This window comes from Aythya fuligula, chromosome W (assembly GCF_009819795.1).
Source record: "Aythya fuligula isolate bAytFul2 chromosome W, bAytFul2.pri, whole genome shotgun sequence".
Classification (NCBI taxonomy): Eukaryota; Metazoa; Chordata; class Aves; order Anseriformes; family Anatidae; genus Aythya; species Aythya fuligula.
Genome location: NC_045594.1, coordinates 17,531,019 through 17,548,863, shown reverse-complemented (window position 1 = coordinate 17,548,863; position 17,845 = coordinate 17,531,019). Strand labels below are relative to the sequence as shown.

Here is a 17,845-nt window from a genome sequence, read left to right as displayed (position 1 = left end):
GGTCCCTGAGCGAAAACAATTCCACGAATGGGTTTGCCTTTTCCTGAGGCAGGAGTAGCCCAGACTGTTTTACCCAGCATATTTTTTACATGCACTACAGGAACTTTATCCCCATCTACAGTACGCAACAGGTTTGATTGGGCAGGTCCAGCTCGGTTGGCAGATCCCCTAGTATTGACTAGCCAGGTGGCCTTTGCCAAATGCGTATCCCAGTTTTTGAATGTCCCAGCGCCCATTGCTTTCAATGTAGTCTTTAACAGTCCATTGTATCGTTCAACTTTCCCGGAGGCTGGTGCATGATAGGGGATGTGATACACCCACTCAATACCATGTTCTTTGGCCCAAGTGTCTATAAGGTTGTTTCGGAAATGAGTTCCATTGTCTGACTCTATTCTTTCTGGGGTACCATGTCGCCATAGGACTTGCTTTTCAAGGCCCAGGATAGTGTTCCGGGCGGTGGCATGAGGCACAGGGTATGTTTCCAGCCATCCGGTGGTTGCCTCCACCATTGTAAGTACGTGGCGCTTGCCATTGCGAGTTTGAGGGAGTGTGATGTAATCAATCTGCCAGGCCTCTCCATATTTATATTTCAGCCATCGTCCTCCATACCAAAGAGGCTTTGACCGTTTGGCTTGCTTGATTGCAGCACATGTTTCACAGTCATGAATAACCTGTGCTATAGCGTCCATGGTCAGGTCCACCCCTCGGTCACGAGCCCATCTGTATGTTGCATCTCTACCTTGATGGCCTGAGGTGTCATGGGCCCATCGGGCTATAAATAATTCACCTTTATGCTGCCAATCCAGATCCACCTGAGCTACTTCAATCTTAGCAGCCTGATCCACCTGCTGGTTGTTCTGATGTTCTTCAGTAGCCCGATTCTTGGGCACATGAGCATCTACGTGACGTACTTTCACAGCCAGGTTCTCTACCCGAGCAGCAATATCTTGCCACAATGCAGCAGCCCAGATGGGTTTGCCCCTACGCTGCCAGTTGTTTTGCTTCCATTGCTGTAACCATCCCCACAGGGCATTTGCTACCATCCATGAATCGGTGTAGAGATAGAGAACTGGCCATTTTTCTCGTTCAGCAATGTCTAAAGCCAGCTGAATGGCCTTCACTTCTGCAAACTGACTCGATTCACCTTCTCCCTCAGCAGCTTCTGCAACTCGTCGTGTAGGACTCCATACAGCAGCCTTCCATCTTCGATGCTTCCCCACAATACGACAGGACCCATCAGTGAACAGGGCATATTTCTTTTCATTCTCTGGTAACTGGTTGTACAGTGGGGCTTCTTCAGCACGACCCACCTCCTCCTCGGATGATATCCCAAAGTATTTACCTTCTGGCCAGTCCATAATCACTTCCAATATTCCTGGGCGACTGGGGTTTCCTATTCGAGCCCGCTGAGTAATTAGTGCAATCCACTTGCTCCATGTAGCATCAGTTGCATGATGCGTAGAAGAGACCCTTCCCTTGAACATCCAGCCTAGTACCGGCAATCGGGGTGCTAGGAGGAGCTGCGCTTCAGTACCGACCACCTCTGAAGCAGATCGAACTCCTTCATATGCTGCCAGTATCTCCTTTTCAGTTGGAGTATAGCGGGCCTCAGACCCTCTGTATCCCCGGCTCCAAAACCCCAGGGGCCGACCTCGAGTTTCCCCAGGTTCTTTCTGCCAGAGGCTCCAGGTGGGGCCGTTCTCCCCGGCTGCAGTGTAGAGCACATTCTTTACATCTGGTCCTGTTCGAACTGGCCCAAGGGCTACTGCTTGATTTGTTCAAAGGCTTGTCTTTGTTCAGGGCCCCATTCAAACTCATTCTTCTTACGGGTTACTTGGTAGAGCGGGTTTACAATCAGACTGTAATTTGGGATGTGCATTCTCCAAAACCCCACAACACCTAGGAAAGTCTGTGTTTCTTTTTTGTTAGTTGGTGGAGACATAGCTGTTATTTTGTTGATCACATCCATTGGGATTTGACGACGTCCATCTTGCCATTTTATTCCTAAAAACTGGATCTCTCGTGCAGGTCCTTTGACTTTGTTTTGTTTTATGGCAAAACCAGCTTTCAGAAGGATTTGGACTATTTTCTTCCCTTTCTCGAAAACTTCCTCTGCTGTGTCACCCCACACAATAATGTCATCGATGTACTGCAGGTGTTCAGGAGCTTCCCCCTGCTCCAGTGCAGACTGGATCAGCCCATGGCAAATGGTAGGGCTGTGTTTCCACCCCTGGGGCAGTCGATTCCAAGTATATTGGACTCCCCTCCAAGTGAAAGCAAACTGTGGCCTGCACTCTGCTGCTAGAGGGATGGAGAAAAATGCATTAGCGATATCAATTGTGGCGTACCACTTGGCTGCCTTCGATTCAAGTTCGTACTGAAGTTCCAGCATGTCCGGCACTGCAGCACTCAGTGGTGGCGTCACTTCGTTCAGGCCACGATAGTCCACTGTTAGTCTCCACTCGCCATTAGACTTTCGCACTGGCCATATGGGACTATTGAAAGGTGAATGAGTCTTGCTAATCACTCCTTGGCTCTCCAATTGACGAATTAGCTTATGGATGGGAATCAGGGAGTCCCGGTTAGTGCGATATTGCCGCCGGTGCACAGTTGTGGTAGCGATTGGCACTTGCTGTTCTTCGACCCTCAGCAACCCCACAACAGAGGGGTCCTCTGAGAGACCAGGCAAGGTAGATAATTGTTTAATGCCCTCTGTCTCTAAGGCAGCTATACCAAAAGCCCACCGGAACCCTTTTGGGTCCTTGCAATATCCTCTTCTGAGATAGTCTATGCCAAGGATACATGGAGCATCCGGGCCAGTCACAATACGGTGCTTTTCCCACTCATTCCCAGTCAGACTCACTTCAGCCTCCAATACAGTCAACTGCTGAGATCCCCCTGTCACTCCACAAATATAGATGGGCTCTGGTCCTTTATAGCTCGATGGCATTATAGTGCATTGTGCACCGGTGTCTACTAAAGCCTTATACTTCTGTGCGTCTGATGTGCCAGGCCATCGAATCCACACAGTCCAATAAACTCGATTATCCCTTTCCTCCCCCTGGCTGGAGGCAGGGCCCCCCTAATCCTGGTCGGAATCTTCTTCGTTTCTGTGTTTGAAGGACTGTCTGCTGGAAGTTGGAGCAGCAAACTTTTCAGAGAATCCCTTCTTCCTGATTGTTTTCTTTTGCAACTCACGTACCCGTGCCTCTAGGGTCGCGGTAGATTTTCCATCCCATTTTCTCATGTCCTCTCCATGGTCTCGTAAGTAAAACCACAGGGTGGCACGGGGTGAGTACCCACCATATCGTCTTCCTTGTGTGGATGAACGACTACCCCTGATAGCTGAGACACTGCTCTGTACAGGTATGGAGGAGAATAATCTCTCTTCAAGTTGGTGAACCTTTTCAGAAAGTTTCTCCACAGTGTTCTCTTTTGGTCGGTGGACACTGGTTGGTTCAGGTGGGGATGAAGATAGATTCTCTTTAAGTTGGTGGAACTCTTCAGAAAGTTTCTCCACAGCTGAGACGCAGGCCTGTAAGGAAGAGGAGAGACTTTCTTCGTACTGCCGGAGTTGTTTAGCCACTTCATCCACTGTGGGTTCCTCATCCTCTTTCCAGGCCATTATTGCCAATGAGCTGGCATATGATGATGGTGCACTCCGTACAAACTTCCGCCACATGGGTCGCGTACACCTGACTTCATCTGGATCTGTGGATGTTTGTCTGAGGTCTGGATCCTCATAAATCACTTCCCGTACGGCTAATTCCCTCAGATACTGGATTCCCTTCTCCATAGTGGTCCACTTGCCTGGTAGACATAAAAGTTCTTCCTTGAAGGGATACCTTTCCCTCACAGCTGAGAGGAGACGCCTCCAGAGGCTGTGAGATTGTGCTCCATCTGCAATTGCTTTGTCAATGCCTGCATCTCTAGCAAGGGATCCCAGTCGCTTGGCTTCCCTGCCATCTAATTCCACACAATTGGCTCCAGTGTCCCAGCATCGGAGCAGCCAGGTGACAAGCTGCTCACCTATACAGCGACCAAAATCTTTTCGCACATCTCGTAACTCACGCTCGTTTAGGCTTCGGGTAGTTACTGTTGATTTTTCGGCATCCTCATCTTCCTCCTCCTGAACCCTTGATGGCCCAGCGTCGTCGTCGTCTCCGTCGTCTCTATACCTAGATTTGGCAGAAGATTCTCTGCGTTCTAAACGACCTGAATCTCTATACCCTTTTTTCACCTTCTCTACAGGGGCAGCTTGCACTGCTACTGCTCGTTTCTCTGACCTTGTTATAGGGTCTGCCACAGAGGTTGGAATACCCTCTGCAGGGTCAACTTGCACTGCTACAGCTCGTTTCTCTGACCCAGCTACAGGAGCTGGAGCGGCTGCAGGAGCTGGAGCAGCTGCAGGAGCTGGAACTGGAGCGGCTCCAGGAACTGGAGCTGGAGCGGCTGCAGGAACCGGAGCTGGAGCGGCTGCAGGAGCTGGAACTGGAGCAGCTGCAGGAGCTGGGACTGGGGCGGCTTCAGGAACTGGGACTGGAGCGGCTGCAGGAACTGGAGCTGGAGCGGCTGCAGGAGCTGGAACTGGAGCGGCTGCAGGAGCTGGAACTGGAGCGGCTGCAGGAACTGGAGCTGGAGCGGCTGCAGGAACCGGAGCTGGAGCGGCTGCAGGAACTGGGACTGGGGCGGCTTCAGGAGCTGGGACTGGGGCGGCTTCAGGAACTGGGACTGGAGCGGCTTCAGGAGCTGGGACTGGAGCGGCTGCAGGAGCTGGGACTGGAGCATCTGCAGAAGCTGGGACTGGAGCGGCTGCAGAGTCCACCGTAGGGGTCACAGTGGCCGTTGGATCTGTCACGGGACTTGGAGTGGCCGCAGGGTCTGTCACTAAGTTGATAGCAGTATCCATGGCAGCTCGATAGGCGTAAGCCAGGCCCCAGCATGTTACAATGATTTGTGTTACTTTGGAACTTCCCGAATCGCGACACCTTTTATTCAAGCATTCTGCCAGTTTTTGAGGATTTTGCACTTGTTCAGGGGTGAATTTCCAAAACACTGGGGGTGCCAACTGGTCTAGATGCCTGCCCATATCCTCCCATACTCCCTGCCACCCACAACTATACTGCCTCCGGGCAGATCTCCGGATGAGCTTCCTAAGTAGTTGTTTAACTTTAAGCAGAACCTGAAGTGCATTCAGGAGGCAGAACAACAGGACTATGCTGGTCTGAGTATCCCAAGGATATTCAATATCTTGGAGAGCTATTGTAATAAACTCGGAGGATAAGAGGGTGGTGAAGGAGGAAGGGAGAGTGATCAAGTAAGAAAAATTATCTTCCCCTTTCCCCTCCACAGATTGACTCCCTAATGAAAAAAGGCAACAGATACAATTGCTAATAGTTTCCAAAATACAGTTTCCAAAGTATAGAATCGAAGATGTTACTGAGTACAAATACCAAGTTAGAGTCATGGCCAGATATTTCATCATCTCATAAGCCACTGATACAACACACAGTACCATAATGGTCTGAAACCAGGGCCCGGAGAGGATAAACAACATGACAGAGAGCACATATGGAAAATAACGTGCTATAATACTCAATTTGGAAAACAGGCGCAGCACAGTTGAGATTAAAGCAATCAGCATTATGACAAGTGACTATTAAGCAGGTCTAATACTTATACCAATTTTAGTTTAACACACTCTGGTCAGATCTGCCGTTATCTCAACCTTTCGTGCCCCACGTTGGGCGCCAAAAAGACTGTCGTGGTTTAACCCGGCTGGCAGCTAAACACCACGCAGCCGTTCGCTCACCCTCCCCCCTCCCTCTCTGGGACGGGGGAGAGAAATGGAAAGTGAAGCCCGTGAGTTGAGATAAAGACAGTTTAATAAGACAGGAAAATAATAATAATAATAATAATAATAATACAATGATGATAATAGTACTACTAATAATAATATGTACAAACAAGTGATGCACAATGCAATTGCTCACCACCCGCTGACCGATGCCCAGCTTAACCCCGAGCAGTCCGGCCCCCTCCCCCCGGCTAGCCACCCCTATATATTGTTTAGCATGACGTCAGATGGTATGGAATACCCCTTTGGCTAGTTCGGGTCACCTGTCCTGGGTCTGTCCCCTCCCAGCTCTTACTGCACCCCCAGCCTGCCTGTTGGCAGGACAGAGCAAAAGTCTGAGGTGTCCTTGGCTTGGTATAAGCACTGCTCTGCAACAATTAAAACATCGGGGTGTTATCAGCACTCTTCTCATTCTAAGCCAAAACACAGCATTCCACCAGCTACTAGGAAGAAAATTAATTCTGTTCTAACTGAAACCAGGACACCCTGATAGCCAGGACTGCTGATAAATGATGGAAAGGGGCTCACTGAGCACTTTCCCCAACTCCCTCAGTACCCTCAGGTGGATCCCATCTGACCCCCATAGACTTGCAGATATCTAAGTGGTATAGCAGGTTGCTAACCATTTCCTTGTGGGTTACAATGACTTCATTCTGCTCCCCATCCCTATCTACCATCTCAGGGGTCTGAGTACCTGGAAAACAACTGATCTTGCTGCTAAAGACTGAGGCAAAGAAGGCATTAAGTACCTCAGCCTTTTCCTCATCTCTTGTTGTCTTCCACATGCTCTAGAAACCTCCTAGACTGTTTCCTCTACTGTATTGTATTTCTAGCAGACATTTGGTAAGTTGAAGTCCTCCATGAGAACAAAGGCTAGTGGTTGCGAGACTTCTCCCAGCTGTTTGTAGAATATTTTGTCTGCCTCTTTGGCCTGGTTAGGCAGTATTTAACAGACGCCCACCAGGACATCTGCCTCTTTGTCCTTCCCCTTGATTCTTACCCATAAACATTCAACCCTGTCATTGCCATTATTAATCTCTATTATTAATATTAAAGAAAGATTTCCCTTTTTGGAGGTTACCATATAATGTTCCACTCTTTCGCAACAGGTAGGAGAGGGTTTGACCCTGGGTTCACAGAGGCTTCTGCCTCTAACTCAAGATAGTTCAGCAGAAAAACTTGGAAATATTTAACAGGTTAAACTTCAGAAAGGGTGAAGGTGGATGAGGTTGACAGTTCCAGCAAAATTTAGGATTGAACTAGAGCTCAACAGTGGCAGAATTTGTGCTGTGCCCAGGGCAGGAATATAAGAACATGCACACAAGTGTGGCAGCTTTGTTGGAAGGTGAAGTATTCTTGACTGGACAAGACCCTACGCAATCAAATGTGGCTTCAAAATTGACTCTATTTTGAGAAGTGGACCTGGACCAGATGACCACCAGAGTTTCCTTCCAGCTAAAATTATTCTTTGACTTCATGATTCCTGCTGTATATAGATGTTAGTTCAGACACTATTTAGACAGGTTTATCCAAATGGCAATTCTGCTTGTTTTGAGAGAGGGAGTTAGGAGAATCTTATCAAGTAGTGATAGAGCGCTGACAGCATTAAATTAGGATGCTACTTAGTGTCTTTGCTAACTGTTGTGCATTGTGCAAATTAACTAAAGCAAGAAGCCTTGGGCCCCTTACCAAGGTCAGTCTCCTAATAAGAGTGTGAGCCTATCTTAAGAAACTGGTAGAAACTGGTCCTGCGGATGGACAAAAGCCAAGGAGCAACTGAGTCTGCGCAAAGACAAGAGGTCAACTAGCAGTGACAGGGAAGACTTATCAACCTTCATCCTCACAACCTCCGACTACCACCATCAGCAAGCGCAGATGGGAGGACTTTATGGAAATGACTCACTGGAACTAATTTTAATATGAAGCAGGGACAGATTATGAATATGTATAGGCACATTGTGAAACTTCATGCATATGTAACTCTTTACTGCATATAACCAAGGCAAGTTGCCGCATCAGGTGTGCATGATTTTGGTGGGACTACCCCCTGTCCTGCCCAGCACTGAATAGACATACCTACTTTACAATCTTACTGATTGTGGAGTCCATTTTCCACAAGTCATGGTATGAAACACCCCTTTGGCCAGTTTGGGTCAGCTGTCCTGGTTCTGTCCCCTCACAGTCTCTTGTGCATCCCCAGACTGCTCACGGGCAGGGCTATGTGAGAAGCTGAAAAGTCCTTGGCTTAGTGTAAGTAACAACTGTTTAAATCGGGCGCCGCCGATTTAAGAAAGAAAATTGTCCTGGAGAATATATTCCCTCAGGGGCTATTTCTCTAAGGAAGTGAAATGGAGACCTAACAGTTTTCGTTGAAGATTTGAGTAGTACAGAAATATATTTGAGGAGTTTGGGAGCCAGATTTGTTAATTCCTCTAGGTAGATGATGCACCTCTGTTGAAGACTATATACTAAGAATGATAGGCACATATCTTCTGGGGGAAAAAAAAAAAACTTTTTTTTTTTTTTTTTAAGTATTTTTAAATATTTTAACAGTTTGTTATTAATCAAAAATATTTTAGTGCAGATGTCCACATAGACATACAGTGTAAGAGTTCTCTAATATTTTGATATGTAATTTGATAGGTACACAAACAAAGACTTCTCTGCGTAGACTGTGTAGATGCAAGGATTTTATTCTTTGGTGTATAAGCTATTTTTACATGACCATTTATTTGTGAATGACAGTATATTAACATCTCTTCAATTAAAAAAATAATAAAAAGAAAAGGGCATACCATTGCCAGGTACCTTACCTTACCTTACCTTACCTTACCTTACCTTACCTTACCTTACCTTACCTTACCTTACCTTACCTTACCTTATCGAAGTGCAGGTGGACAGTGTTTGCTGCCTGCTAATAAAGAGGAACTGTACAAATAAATACAAATTGTGCTATTAGCTGTTGGCTTTGAGAGGTAAGATTTGAAACTAGTAGTAAGAAGTTGGCAGTAGAGTTGATGCAGAGTCAGAAATTGAAGCTGTGAAATGTTAATTGAACTGCTACAAGGAAGTAGGTGAGCATTGTGGCTTAGTTGATTAAGATGGTGAAGCATTAAAAAGTGTCAAATGGAGAGGTTAGATCTGTGTTTAATCATCTAGACATTACTGTTTCTGAAATGGTAATTCAGCTTATTAAGTATAAATTTTAATTAATGTTATTTTCAGCCTGCAACATTTTAAATGTATTGTTTCCAAGATATTACAGTAACCATTAGACACCATGGCAACAATTCTATGCAAAACAATTTGTTAAGGGATTTTGTACTGACTTCATAAGAACACTTTCAACATTTTAATCAACATAAGTCACACAGAACTAAGGGTATATTTCAAATGCAGTTATTTATGCAAAAAAGTAACAGTGCCTTGAAATTGTTGCAATTAATTCTGCATGTGTTGCTTCTAATTTCAACAGGTAACTGAGCTAGAATGTGTAAGCAGTCAAGCCAATGTAGTCCACACACATAAAACAGAATTAAACCAGACAATACAGGAATTTGAATCTACATTGAAGAAAAAAGAAGAGGTATTTGCTAAAATTTATTCTTGGCTTTTCTGTTGCATCATTTCTAAAGGCATTTCAGTATTAATCTTGTTATGGCTGGAACATACTGTAGCATTTCCTGTAGATGTTAAAAAGTAAAATCAATTTTTCAGCTTCTGTGAAATGATTGATATTTTTCCTTGTATATACTTGCATCAGTCCAATATAGTGCTGAGAATGTGAAGAACAGTTTCTTTGCTTTTACTGAGCATCTCTCTGCAAAAGTAAGCCTGCATTGAGACACGTGGTTTCTTTAGAGCAATCATTACACTGATGCACTCCAACTAAGAAGAAAAACAGTTGTAAACACACTTTCCCTTTTCTGGACAGTGGGGTTTGGAGCAAGAAATAGGTCAATGCCTTTTTTTTTTCAGGCCAATCTGTCAGTTTTCAGGCCAATAAGTCGCCCCCATAGTCAAGTCAAAACAATGGAAACGGAAGTCATCTCGTTTAGTAAGGGAAGAAGCCTCTCCTAAGAAGGAGGGAGAAGAGGAAAAGGCAGGCACCTCTAAAGCAGAGCCATCACAAAAACAGCAGGAAGAAGAGATGGAAATCATAAAGGAATCAGAAATCACTCGATCCCTATCCCTGAGTGAGTTGCAAGAAATATGAAAGGATTATGGTCGACACCCAAGTGAACACATCCTCACTTGGCTGCTTCGATGCTGGGGCCAATAGCCAACAATTAGAAGGCAATGAAGCCAAGCAGCTGGGATCCCTCTCTAGAGAAATGGTAATTGACAAAGGAATTGGGAGAGGGACACAGGTTCTCAGCCTCTGGAGGCGACTCCTGGCAGCTGTGAAAGAAAGGTATCCCCAGAAGGAAGATATTGTATATCAAGTAGGCAAGTGGGCCACTATGGAGAAAGGTCTCCAGCATCTGAGGGAATTAGCTGCGCTGGAGATTATTTATAGTAATTTGAACCATGAACAGACACCTAAAGACCCTGATGAAGTCCAGTGCACAGCATCCATGTGGTGGAAGTTTGTACGGGCTGCACCCTCATCACATGCCAGCACACTGGCAGCAATGAATTGGGATGAGGGTATGGGACCAACAATGTATAAATCTGTCCTGCCAGCTTCAAAAATATGAAGACAATCTCTCTGCTCCAGTACAGGCCTGTGTCTTGGCTGTAGAAAGACTGTTCCAAAGGCTTCACGACCCTGTAGAAAAAGCATCTCCCTCCTCATCCGGACGGAGTGATATTTCAGCCACTAAGAATCAGTATTTTCCTGCTGGAGGGAGAGAGCACCCAAGACGCACACCACGTGGAATGTTGTGGTTTTATCTATGTGACCACGGGGAAGATATAAGGAAGTTGCCGAGGCGGTAAAAAAAAGACTTGCCAAGGCAATCGGCTCTGGGGCAGACGCGTTCTGCAGTGGAACGGGGGATTGGGACAGGCGGGGCTTTTTTTCCGGCATCGAGGCCACTCAAACCAGCCGAGGGAGCCACCAGGACCCGGCAGCCCTTGCGAGGGAGGCTGACGAGGCGTAGGTGGAGCCAGCAGCGCCCCCTCTACCCTGACGTTCAAAAACAGCCCCTAGGGAGCACAGCGAGCAGGACGGGCAAACAGGGTGTGGTGTGTCAGAAGGGCAGGGCGTGGCAGTTTGCACGGCAGTTTGCTCAGGCAGGGCAGAGTGTCCCTCCCTGCTCAGGAGAACAGCTTGTCTATCAGCTGTCTTCCTGTAGCTAAACCACCATGGTCTGCACTAGGCAGAAAGCTCTTTCTAGAAAGTCTGTGATGTCTAAAACTGAGTGCCCGCTCAAAAATGAGGCAGTTCAGGTCTCTGGATGCAGGGAGTGTCTGAGCCTCTTGTTGCCCTCAGAGGGCAGCAGAGACACCGTGTGTGTAAGGTGTGAGCAGGTGGATGACCTGGTGGCAGAGCTCAAGGAGGAGGTAGAGAGGTTGAGGGCCATCAGGGAGTGTGAGCGGGAGATAGACTGGTGGAGCAACTTGGTGCCAGGCCTGAAGGAGATGTACTGGGCTGAGACACCCCAAATGGCAGTGGACCCCCTGCCCTATCTCAGTCGGACAGAGGGAGGGGACCTGGGAGTTGAGGAGGAATGGAAACAGGTCCCTGCTCGACATCACAGGCAATGCCCCTTCCCTACCAGCCCCACCTTCCCAGGTGCCCTTACACAACAGGTTTGAGGCCCTGGAGCTTGAGAGACCAGTGGGTAAGGATGATGTAGTAGGTCTACCCAGGAGGATGCCCAGGGCGAGGAAGTCGACTCCATGGCTCAAGACTGCCTCCACCAAGAAAGGTAGAAGGGTAATCATTGTAGGTGACTCCCTTCTCAGGCAGGAAAAGGATGAGGTTGAGGGTCTGGACAATAGTCCGAACCCGGGAAGCAAACCTGCAAAGCGTGTCAGGATTGGTGGAAGTACTGAGCATATGGATCGGGGCCGGGCAGAGCACTGTATCACAACCAGTGCCACAAAAAAAGAACGGAGAGTCTTAGTGATCGGAGACTCCTTGCTGAGGGGCCCCGAGGCTCCCATTTGTCACCCAGATAACCTATCCAGAGAGGTGTGCTGTCTTCCTGGGGCACGTGTCAGAGACGTTAGGAAGGCTCTGCCACAGCTCATTAAACCGGAAATTTACTATCTTCTTGTTGTCATTCAGGTTGGATCCCGGGAAGCTGCAACTAGAAAAATGAGGAATATTAAAAAAGACCTGGGAAGGTTGTTGAAGGGATCAGGGGCGCAGGTAGTGTTCTCCTCTGTCCTCCCGCTGGGTGACCGGGACCCAGAAAGAAGGAGAATGGGACAGGTGAATGACTGGCTGAGGGAGTGGTGTCTGGATCAAGGATTTGTGTATTTCGATCTTGGGCAGCCCTTTGAGAAGCTGTGTACGTGGGCTGCTGACCAACTCCAACTCAGTATGTGGGGCACAAGTGTGTTGGGGAGCAAACTCTCTGGGCTAATTACCAGGGCTTTAAACTAGGTTTGACAGGGGAAGGGAGGGGAGCTAAAAGTGACAGAGAAGGGCTGGGGGAAGTTGTCACTGCTGTCATTGTTGAAGATAGTAGGGAAAGACCTCTGAGTTGTCCCATAGGATTGTCCGAGGGCTCCTCAGAGAAGGTAATGATCCCGATACCCCATCCAGAATTTTCTTCTTCTTGCATCCCTCCAGGGGTAACTGTGCCTGCTGCTTCCCTAAAGTGCCTGTATACCAATGCGCGGAGCATGGGAAATAAACAGGATGAGCTCGAGATCTGTGTTTGGTCGCGGGGCCATGATCTCGTTGCAATCACAGAGACGTGGTGGGACAGCTCGCACGACTGGAATGCTGTCATGGAGGGCTATGTCCTTTTTAGGAAAGACAGGCTGGGGAAGTGAGGGGGTGGGGTTGCCCTTTATGTGAGGGAACAATTAGAGTGTACGCAGCTCCACCTGGGGGAGGGTGAAGGACAAGTGAAGAGCTTGTGAGTGAGAATTAAGGGTCAGGCTGGTATGGGGGACACTGTTGTGGGGGTGTATTACAGGTCACCAGATCAGGAGGAGGAAGTCGATGAGGCCTTCTACAAGCAGCTAGTAGTAGCCTCACGATCACGGGCGCTGGTTCTCATGGGGGACTTCAGTTTTCCGGACATCTCTTGGGTAAGCAACTCTGCCAGGCATGTGCAGTACAAACGGTTCCTACAATACATTGAAGACAATTTTCTGACGCAGGTGGTAGAGGAGCCGATGAGGAAGGGGGTGCTCCTGGACCTTGTCCTTACCAACAGGGATGGGCTTGTTAGGGATGTGAAGGTCAGGGGCAGCTTGGGATGCAGCAACCATGAGATGGTGGAGTTCAATTTGGAACTTGGTGGAATTAAGACTAAAAGCATGATTGCAACCCTGGACTTTCGGAGAGCCAACTTTGACCTCTTCTGGGACCTGCTTGGGAGTATCTCATGGGCTAGGTTACTAGAAGGCAAGGGTGCATATGAGAGCTGGACTACATTTAACCAGCACTTCTTCCAGCTCAGGATCGGTGCCTCCCTAAGAGTAGGAAATCAGGGAAGGGGGGCAGGAAACCTGCGTGGATGAGCAAGGAGCTCATCGACAAGATCAAAAGGAAGAGGAAGGTTTATGAAATGTGGAAAAGGGGCCTGTCCTCTTGGGAGGAGTATAGAAGTGTTGTCAGGGCCTGCAGGGACGCAACAGGGAAAGCTAAAGCCCACCTAGAGATGAGGCTTGCAAAAGAGATAAAAGATAATAAGAAGGGTTTTTTAAAGTATGTAAACAGTAAAAGGAAGACTAGGGATAATGTGGATCCCTTGCTGAACGAGGGGGCTGTCCTGGTAACGGGAGACGCTGAGAAGGTGGAGATACTGAATGCTTTCTTTGCTTCAGTCTTTTCTTCAAGGACTCCCCACTGGGACTCCTCAACCCTGGAGGGAGGAGAAAGAGTCTGGGAAGTGGAGATCAACCCCCTTGTTGACAAGGGAGTGGTTCGGGAGCGTCTGAGTGGGCTCAGTGCACGCAAATCCATGGGTCCCGATGGGATGCATCCACGTGTGCTAAGGGAGTTGGCAGAGGTGATTGCCGAACTGCTCTCTATCATCTCTTAAAGGTCCTGGAGAACAGGAGAGATGCCTGAAGATTGGAGGATAGCCAATGTCACTCCTGACTTCAAGAAGGGCAAGGAGGAGGATCTGGGAAACTACAGGCCAGTCAGTCTCACCTCTGTCCCTGGAAAGGTGTTGGAACAGCTTGTTCTGGATGCCATCTCCAAGCAATTGGAAGAGAAGAAGTTTATGAGGAGTAGTCAGCATGGATTCACCAACCCAGGCAGCCTGCTCTAAGGAACCTACTTTGGCAAGGGGGTTGGACCCGATGATCTTTAGAGGCCCCTTCCAACCCCTTCAGTTCTGTGATTCTGTGAAAATTATGGAGAAGATTATCCTGAGAGTTATTGAAGCGTAAATAGGGGACACCGCAGTCATTGGTTCCAGTCAACATGGGTTTACGAGGGGTAGGTCCTGTTTGACTAACTTAATTTCTTTTTATGATAAGATCACCCATCTAGTCGATCAAGGGAAACCAGCTGATGTGATCAGATGATTGTGGATTTCGGTAAAGCTTTTAACACAGTTTCAACACAGTTTCCCATAGGATCCTACTGGACAAAATGTCCAGCAAACAGGTAAACAAAAACATCATACGATGGGTGAGCAGTTGGCTGATGGTCACGGCTCAAAGGGATGTGGTAAATGGGTCCACATCAGGCTGGCGGACAGTCCTTGTGGGGTCCCTCAAGGCTCCATTTTAGGGCCAGTCCTCTTCAATGTTTTGGATATAGGACTAGAAGGTGTTTTGAGCAAATTTCCTGATGGCACTAAACTTGGAGGAATTCTGGACACTATTGAGGGTGGAAAGGCCTTGCAGCGATATGGACAGATTGGAGATCTGGGCCATCACCAACCGCATGAAGTTTAACAAGAGCAAGTGCCAGGTCCTGCACCTGGGACAGGGTAATCTTTCGAGGTCCCTTCCAATCCCTTCAGTTCTGTGATTCTCTGAAGTTGGATGGTGAACCTACTTCATCCCTAGCTGCTCAGGTACGTGAACTGAAAGGAAATACATCAGCAAGAAGAGGGTCTCCTAAGAAAAATGCTGCTCCAGTGTCTGTTTGGCAGTTCCCCAGAGTCAGTAGAAGGGCTGACCCAGATCCCATTTGTGACCCTGATGAAGGGACCTCTGCTTCTCATTTGCAAAAATTAAGTGGCAGACACTCCAACCAGGACTAGAGGGGCCCTGCCTCTGGCCAGGTAGAGGAGAGGGATAATCGGATTTATTGGACTGTGTGGATCCGATGACCTGGCACATAGGAACCACAAGAATACAAAGCTCTAGTGGACACTGGCGCACAATGTACCTTAATGCCATCAGGCTACCAAAGGACAGAACTCATCTCTATCTCTGGAGTGACAGGGGGATCCCAACAACTAACTGCATTGGAAGCTGAAGTGAGTCTAACTGGGAATGAGTGGCAAAAGCATCCCATTGTGACTGGCCCAGAGGCTCCATGCATCCTTGCCATAGACTACCTCAAGAGAGGGTACTTCAAGGATCCAAAAGGGTACCTGTGGGGTTTTGGCATAGCAACTTTGAGCACAGAGATTAGGCAGCTGTCTACCCTGCCTGGCCTTTCAGAAGACCCTTCCGTTGTAGGATTGCTGAAGGTTGAAGAACAGCAGGTACCAATCGCTACCACAACTGTGCACCGGCGGCAATATTACACCAAGCGAGACTCCCAGATTGCCATCCATGAGTTGGTTCATCAGCTGGAGAGCCAAGGAGTGATCAGCAAGACTCGCTCACCCTTTAATAGTCCTATATGGCCAGTGCGAAAGTCTAATGGCGAGTGGAGGCTAATGGTGGACTATCGAGGCCTGAACGAAGTCACCACCACTGAGTGCTGCAGTGCCGGACATGCTAGAACTCCAGTACGAACTAGAGTCCAAGGTAGCCAAGTGGTACGCCACAATTGATATTGCTAATGCATTTTTCTCCATCCCTCTAGCAGCAGCATGCAGGCCGCAGTTTGCTTTCACTTGGAGGGGCATCCAATACACCTGGAATCAACTGCACCAGGGGTGGAAACGCAGCCCTACCATTTGCCACGGACTGATCCAGTCTGCACTGGAACAAGGGAGATCTCCTGAATACCTGCAGTACATTGATGATATCCTCATGTGGGGCAACACCACAGAAGAAGTTTTTAAGAAAGGGAAGAAAATAATCCATATTCTCCTGAAAGCTGGTTTTGCCATTAAACAGAGTAAGGTCAAGGGACCTGCACAGGAAATCCAGTTCTTGGGGGTAAAATTGCAGGAAATGGAAGAACGTCTTTTCCAAACTGCCACATATTTAAGAGATTAGCTTCACATTGGTATTGTTTCCTGTTTTGGTCCCTTTCCCTTTTGAATTATGAAGATGCAAAGAAATCCTTTCCAAAAGGATTTCTGGGAGGTAAATATGCCCTTCCAGGAAAAAGTATTTATTAGCTTTAAGTTTGATACCTTTTAGTTTCATTAACTCTTGAAATAATCTAAGAAAAAATTTCTCTTCCATTCTTTATTTTATATATAATGCTATTTTTATACCTTATTACTGTACTCTTGGTGTGTTAAAGATATATTTCTTTTTGAATCCTTTTTCAGAAATCAGTGGTCAAATCAGATAATTTCTGATGCTCAGCCCTGCTGCTAGTGACATGATAAGCAGCTCACAGATGAACATTGTATTTTTATCTTGAAAAAAAATGAAGAAGGCTGGATTAAAATAGAATTTAAAGCATAAGATTGTTTCTCTAATTACAGGGACCCTTAATTTTCCAGGAGAAAAAAATATTTCAGATCTTTTGTACTGGAAAGATGCTTGCACTTTTATAACAAATAAAATACTTATCTGTATTGTTTATTCACAGTGGAAATGCTGTTTTGGAACTGTGATTCAATAATATTGGGAGCAGGGCTTAAACTTCATGTGCTATGATGTACAGTAGCCAATTGCCAGTTTTCATTTTATTGCAATGGCTTTCTCTGAGAGAAGCAGCAGCAGCCAGCTTACCTGCACTGACTCTGAGCCAGGTAATGTGTTGCTAAAGAGTTTTTTTCTTCTCCCTCAGGAAATAGAAAGATTGAAACAAGAAATTGACAGTTCCAGAGATCTCCAGGCACAGAGGGGCTCTTTGACTCAGAAGTTACAGGTGAGTTATAGTGCATCATCTTAATTTAGATAGAATGTCAAAATTATCTTCAAGTAAGCAGTTCACAGCACCTTGTGCTATATATTTATTGAATCTGATAGATAAGTATATAGGTTAGATTGCATGCTACCTCCCTGGGCAGCCTGTTCTAGAGCTCCGTCACCCTCACCGTGAAGAAATTCTTTCACATGTTGGTGCAGAACTTCCTGGGCTCTATCTTGTGACCATTACTCCTTGTCCTGTCCCTGCAAACCACTGAAAAGAGGTTGGCCAAATCCCTTCGTCTCCCACACCTCAGGTATTTATACACATTGATGAGATCCCCTCTCAGTCTTCTTTTCTCCAGGCTGAACAGACCCAGGTCTCTCAGCCTTTCCTCATAAGGAAGATGCTCCAGGCCCCGTATCATCTTTGTGGCCCTCTGCTGGACTCTTTCCAGGACTCTTTCCTGTCTTTTTTGTACCGGGGAACCCAGAACTGGAAATGACCCAAATTTCATCTAGTACTCCACAGAGTACTTTGGGGCTAGCAGATGTCCTTCATAGATACATATTCTGGACAGTTATGGTCCCATTTTCACAGCAGTATCTTCTCATAGGTCTTGTGTGCCATTGAACTGTCAGGTTCTATATCATCATGTTGGGATGAGTCTGTATTCAGCTTCTAAACAT

The 17,845-nt window shown here is 47.1% G+C and overlaps 1 protein-coding gene across 1 annotated transcript in view; it reads left to right on the top strand.

The window, feature by feature from the left end:
- LOC116501384 (homer protein homolog 1-like) overlaps window positions 1-17,845 on the top strand; it is a 164,489-nt gene that overhangs the window by 134,113 nt on the left and 12,531 nt on the right. The window contains exons 9-10 of the mRNA XM_032206909.1: window positions 9,333-9,443; window positions 17,094-17,174. Coding sequence (XP_032062800.1) covers window positions 9,333-9,443; window positions 17,094-17,174 — 192 coding nt within the window. The remainder of the gene's footprint in view (window positions 1-9,332; window positions 9,444-17,093; window positions 17,175-17,845) is intronic.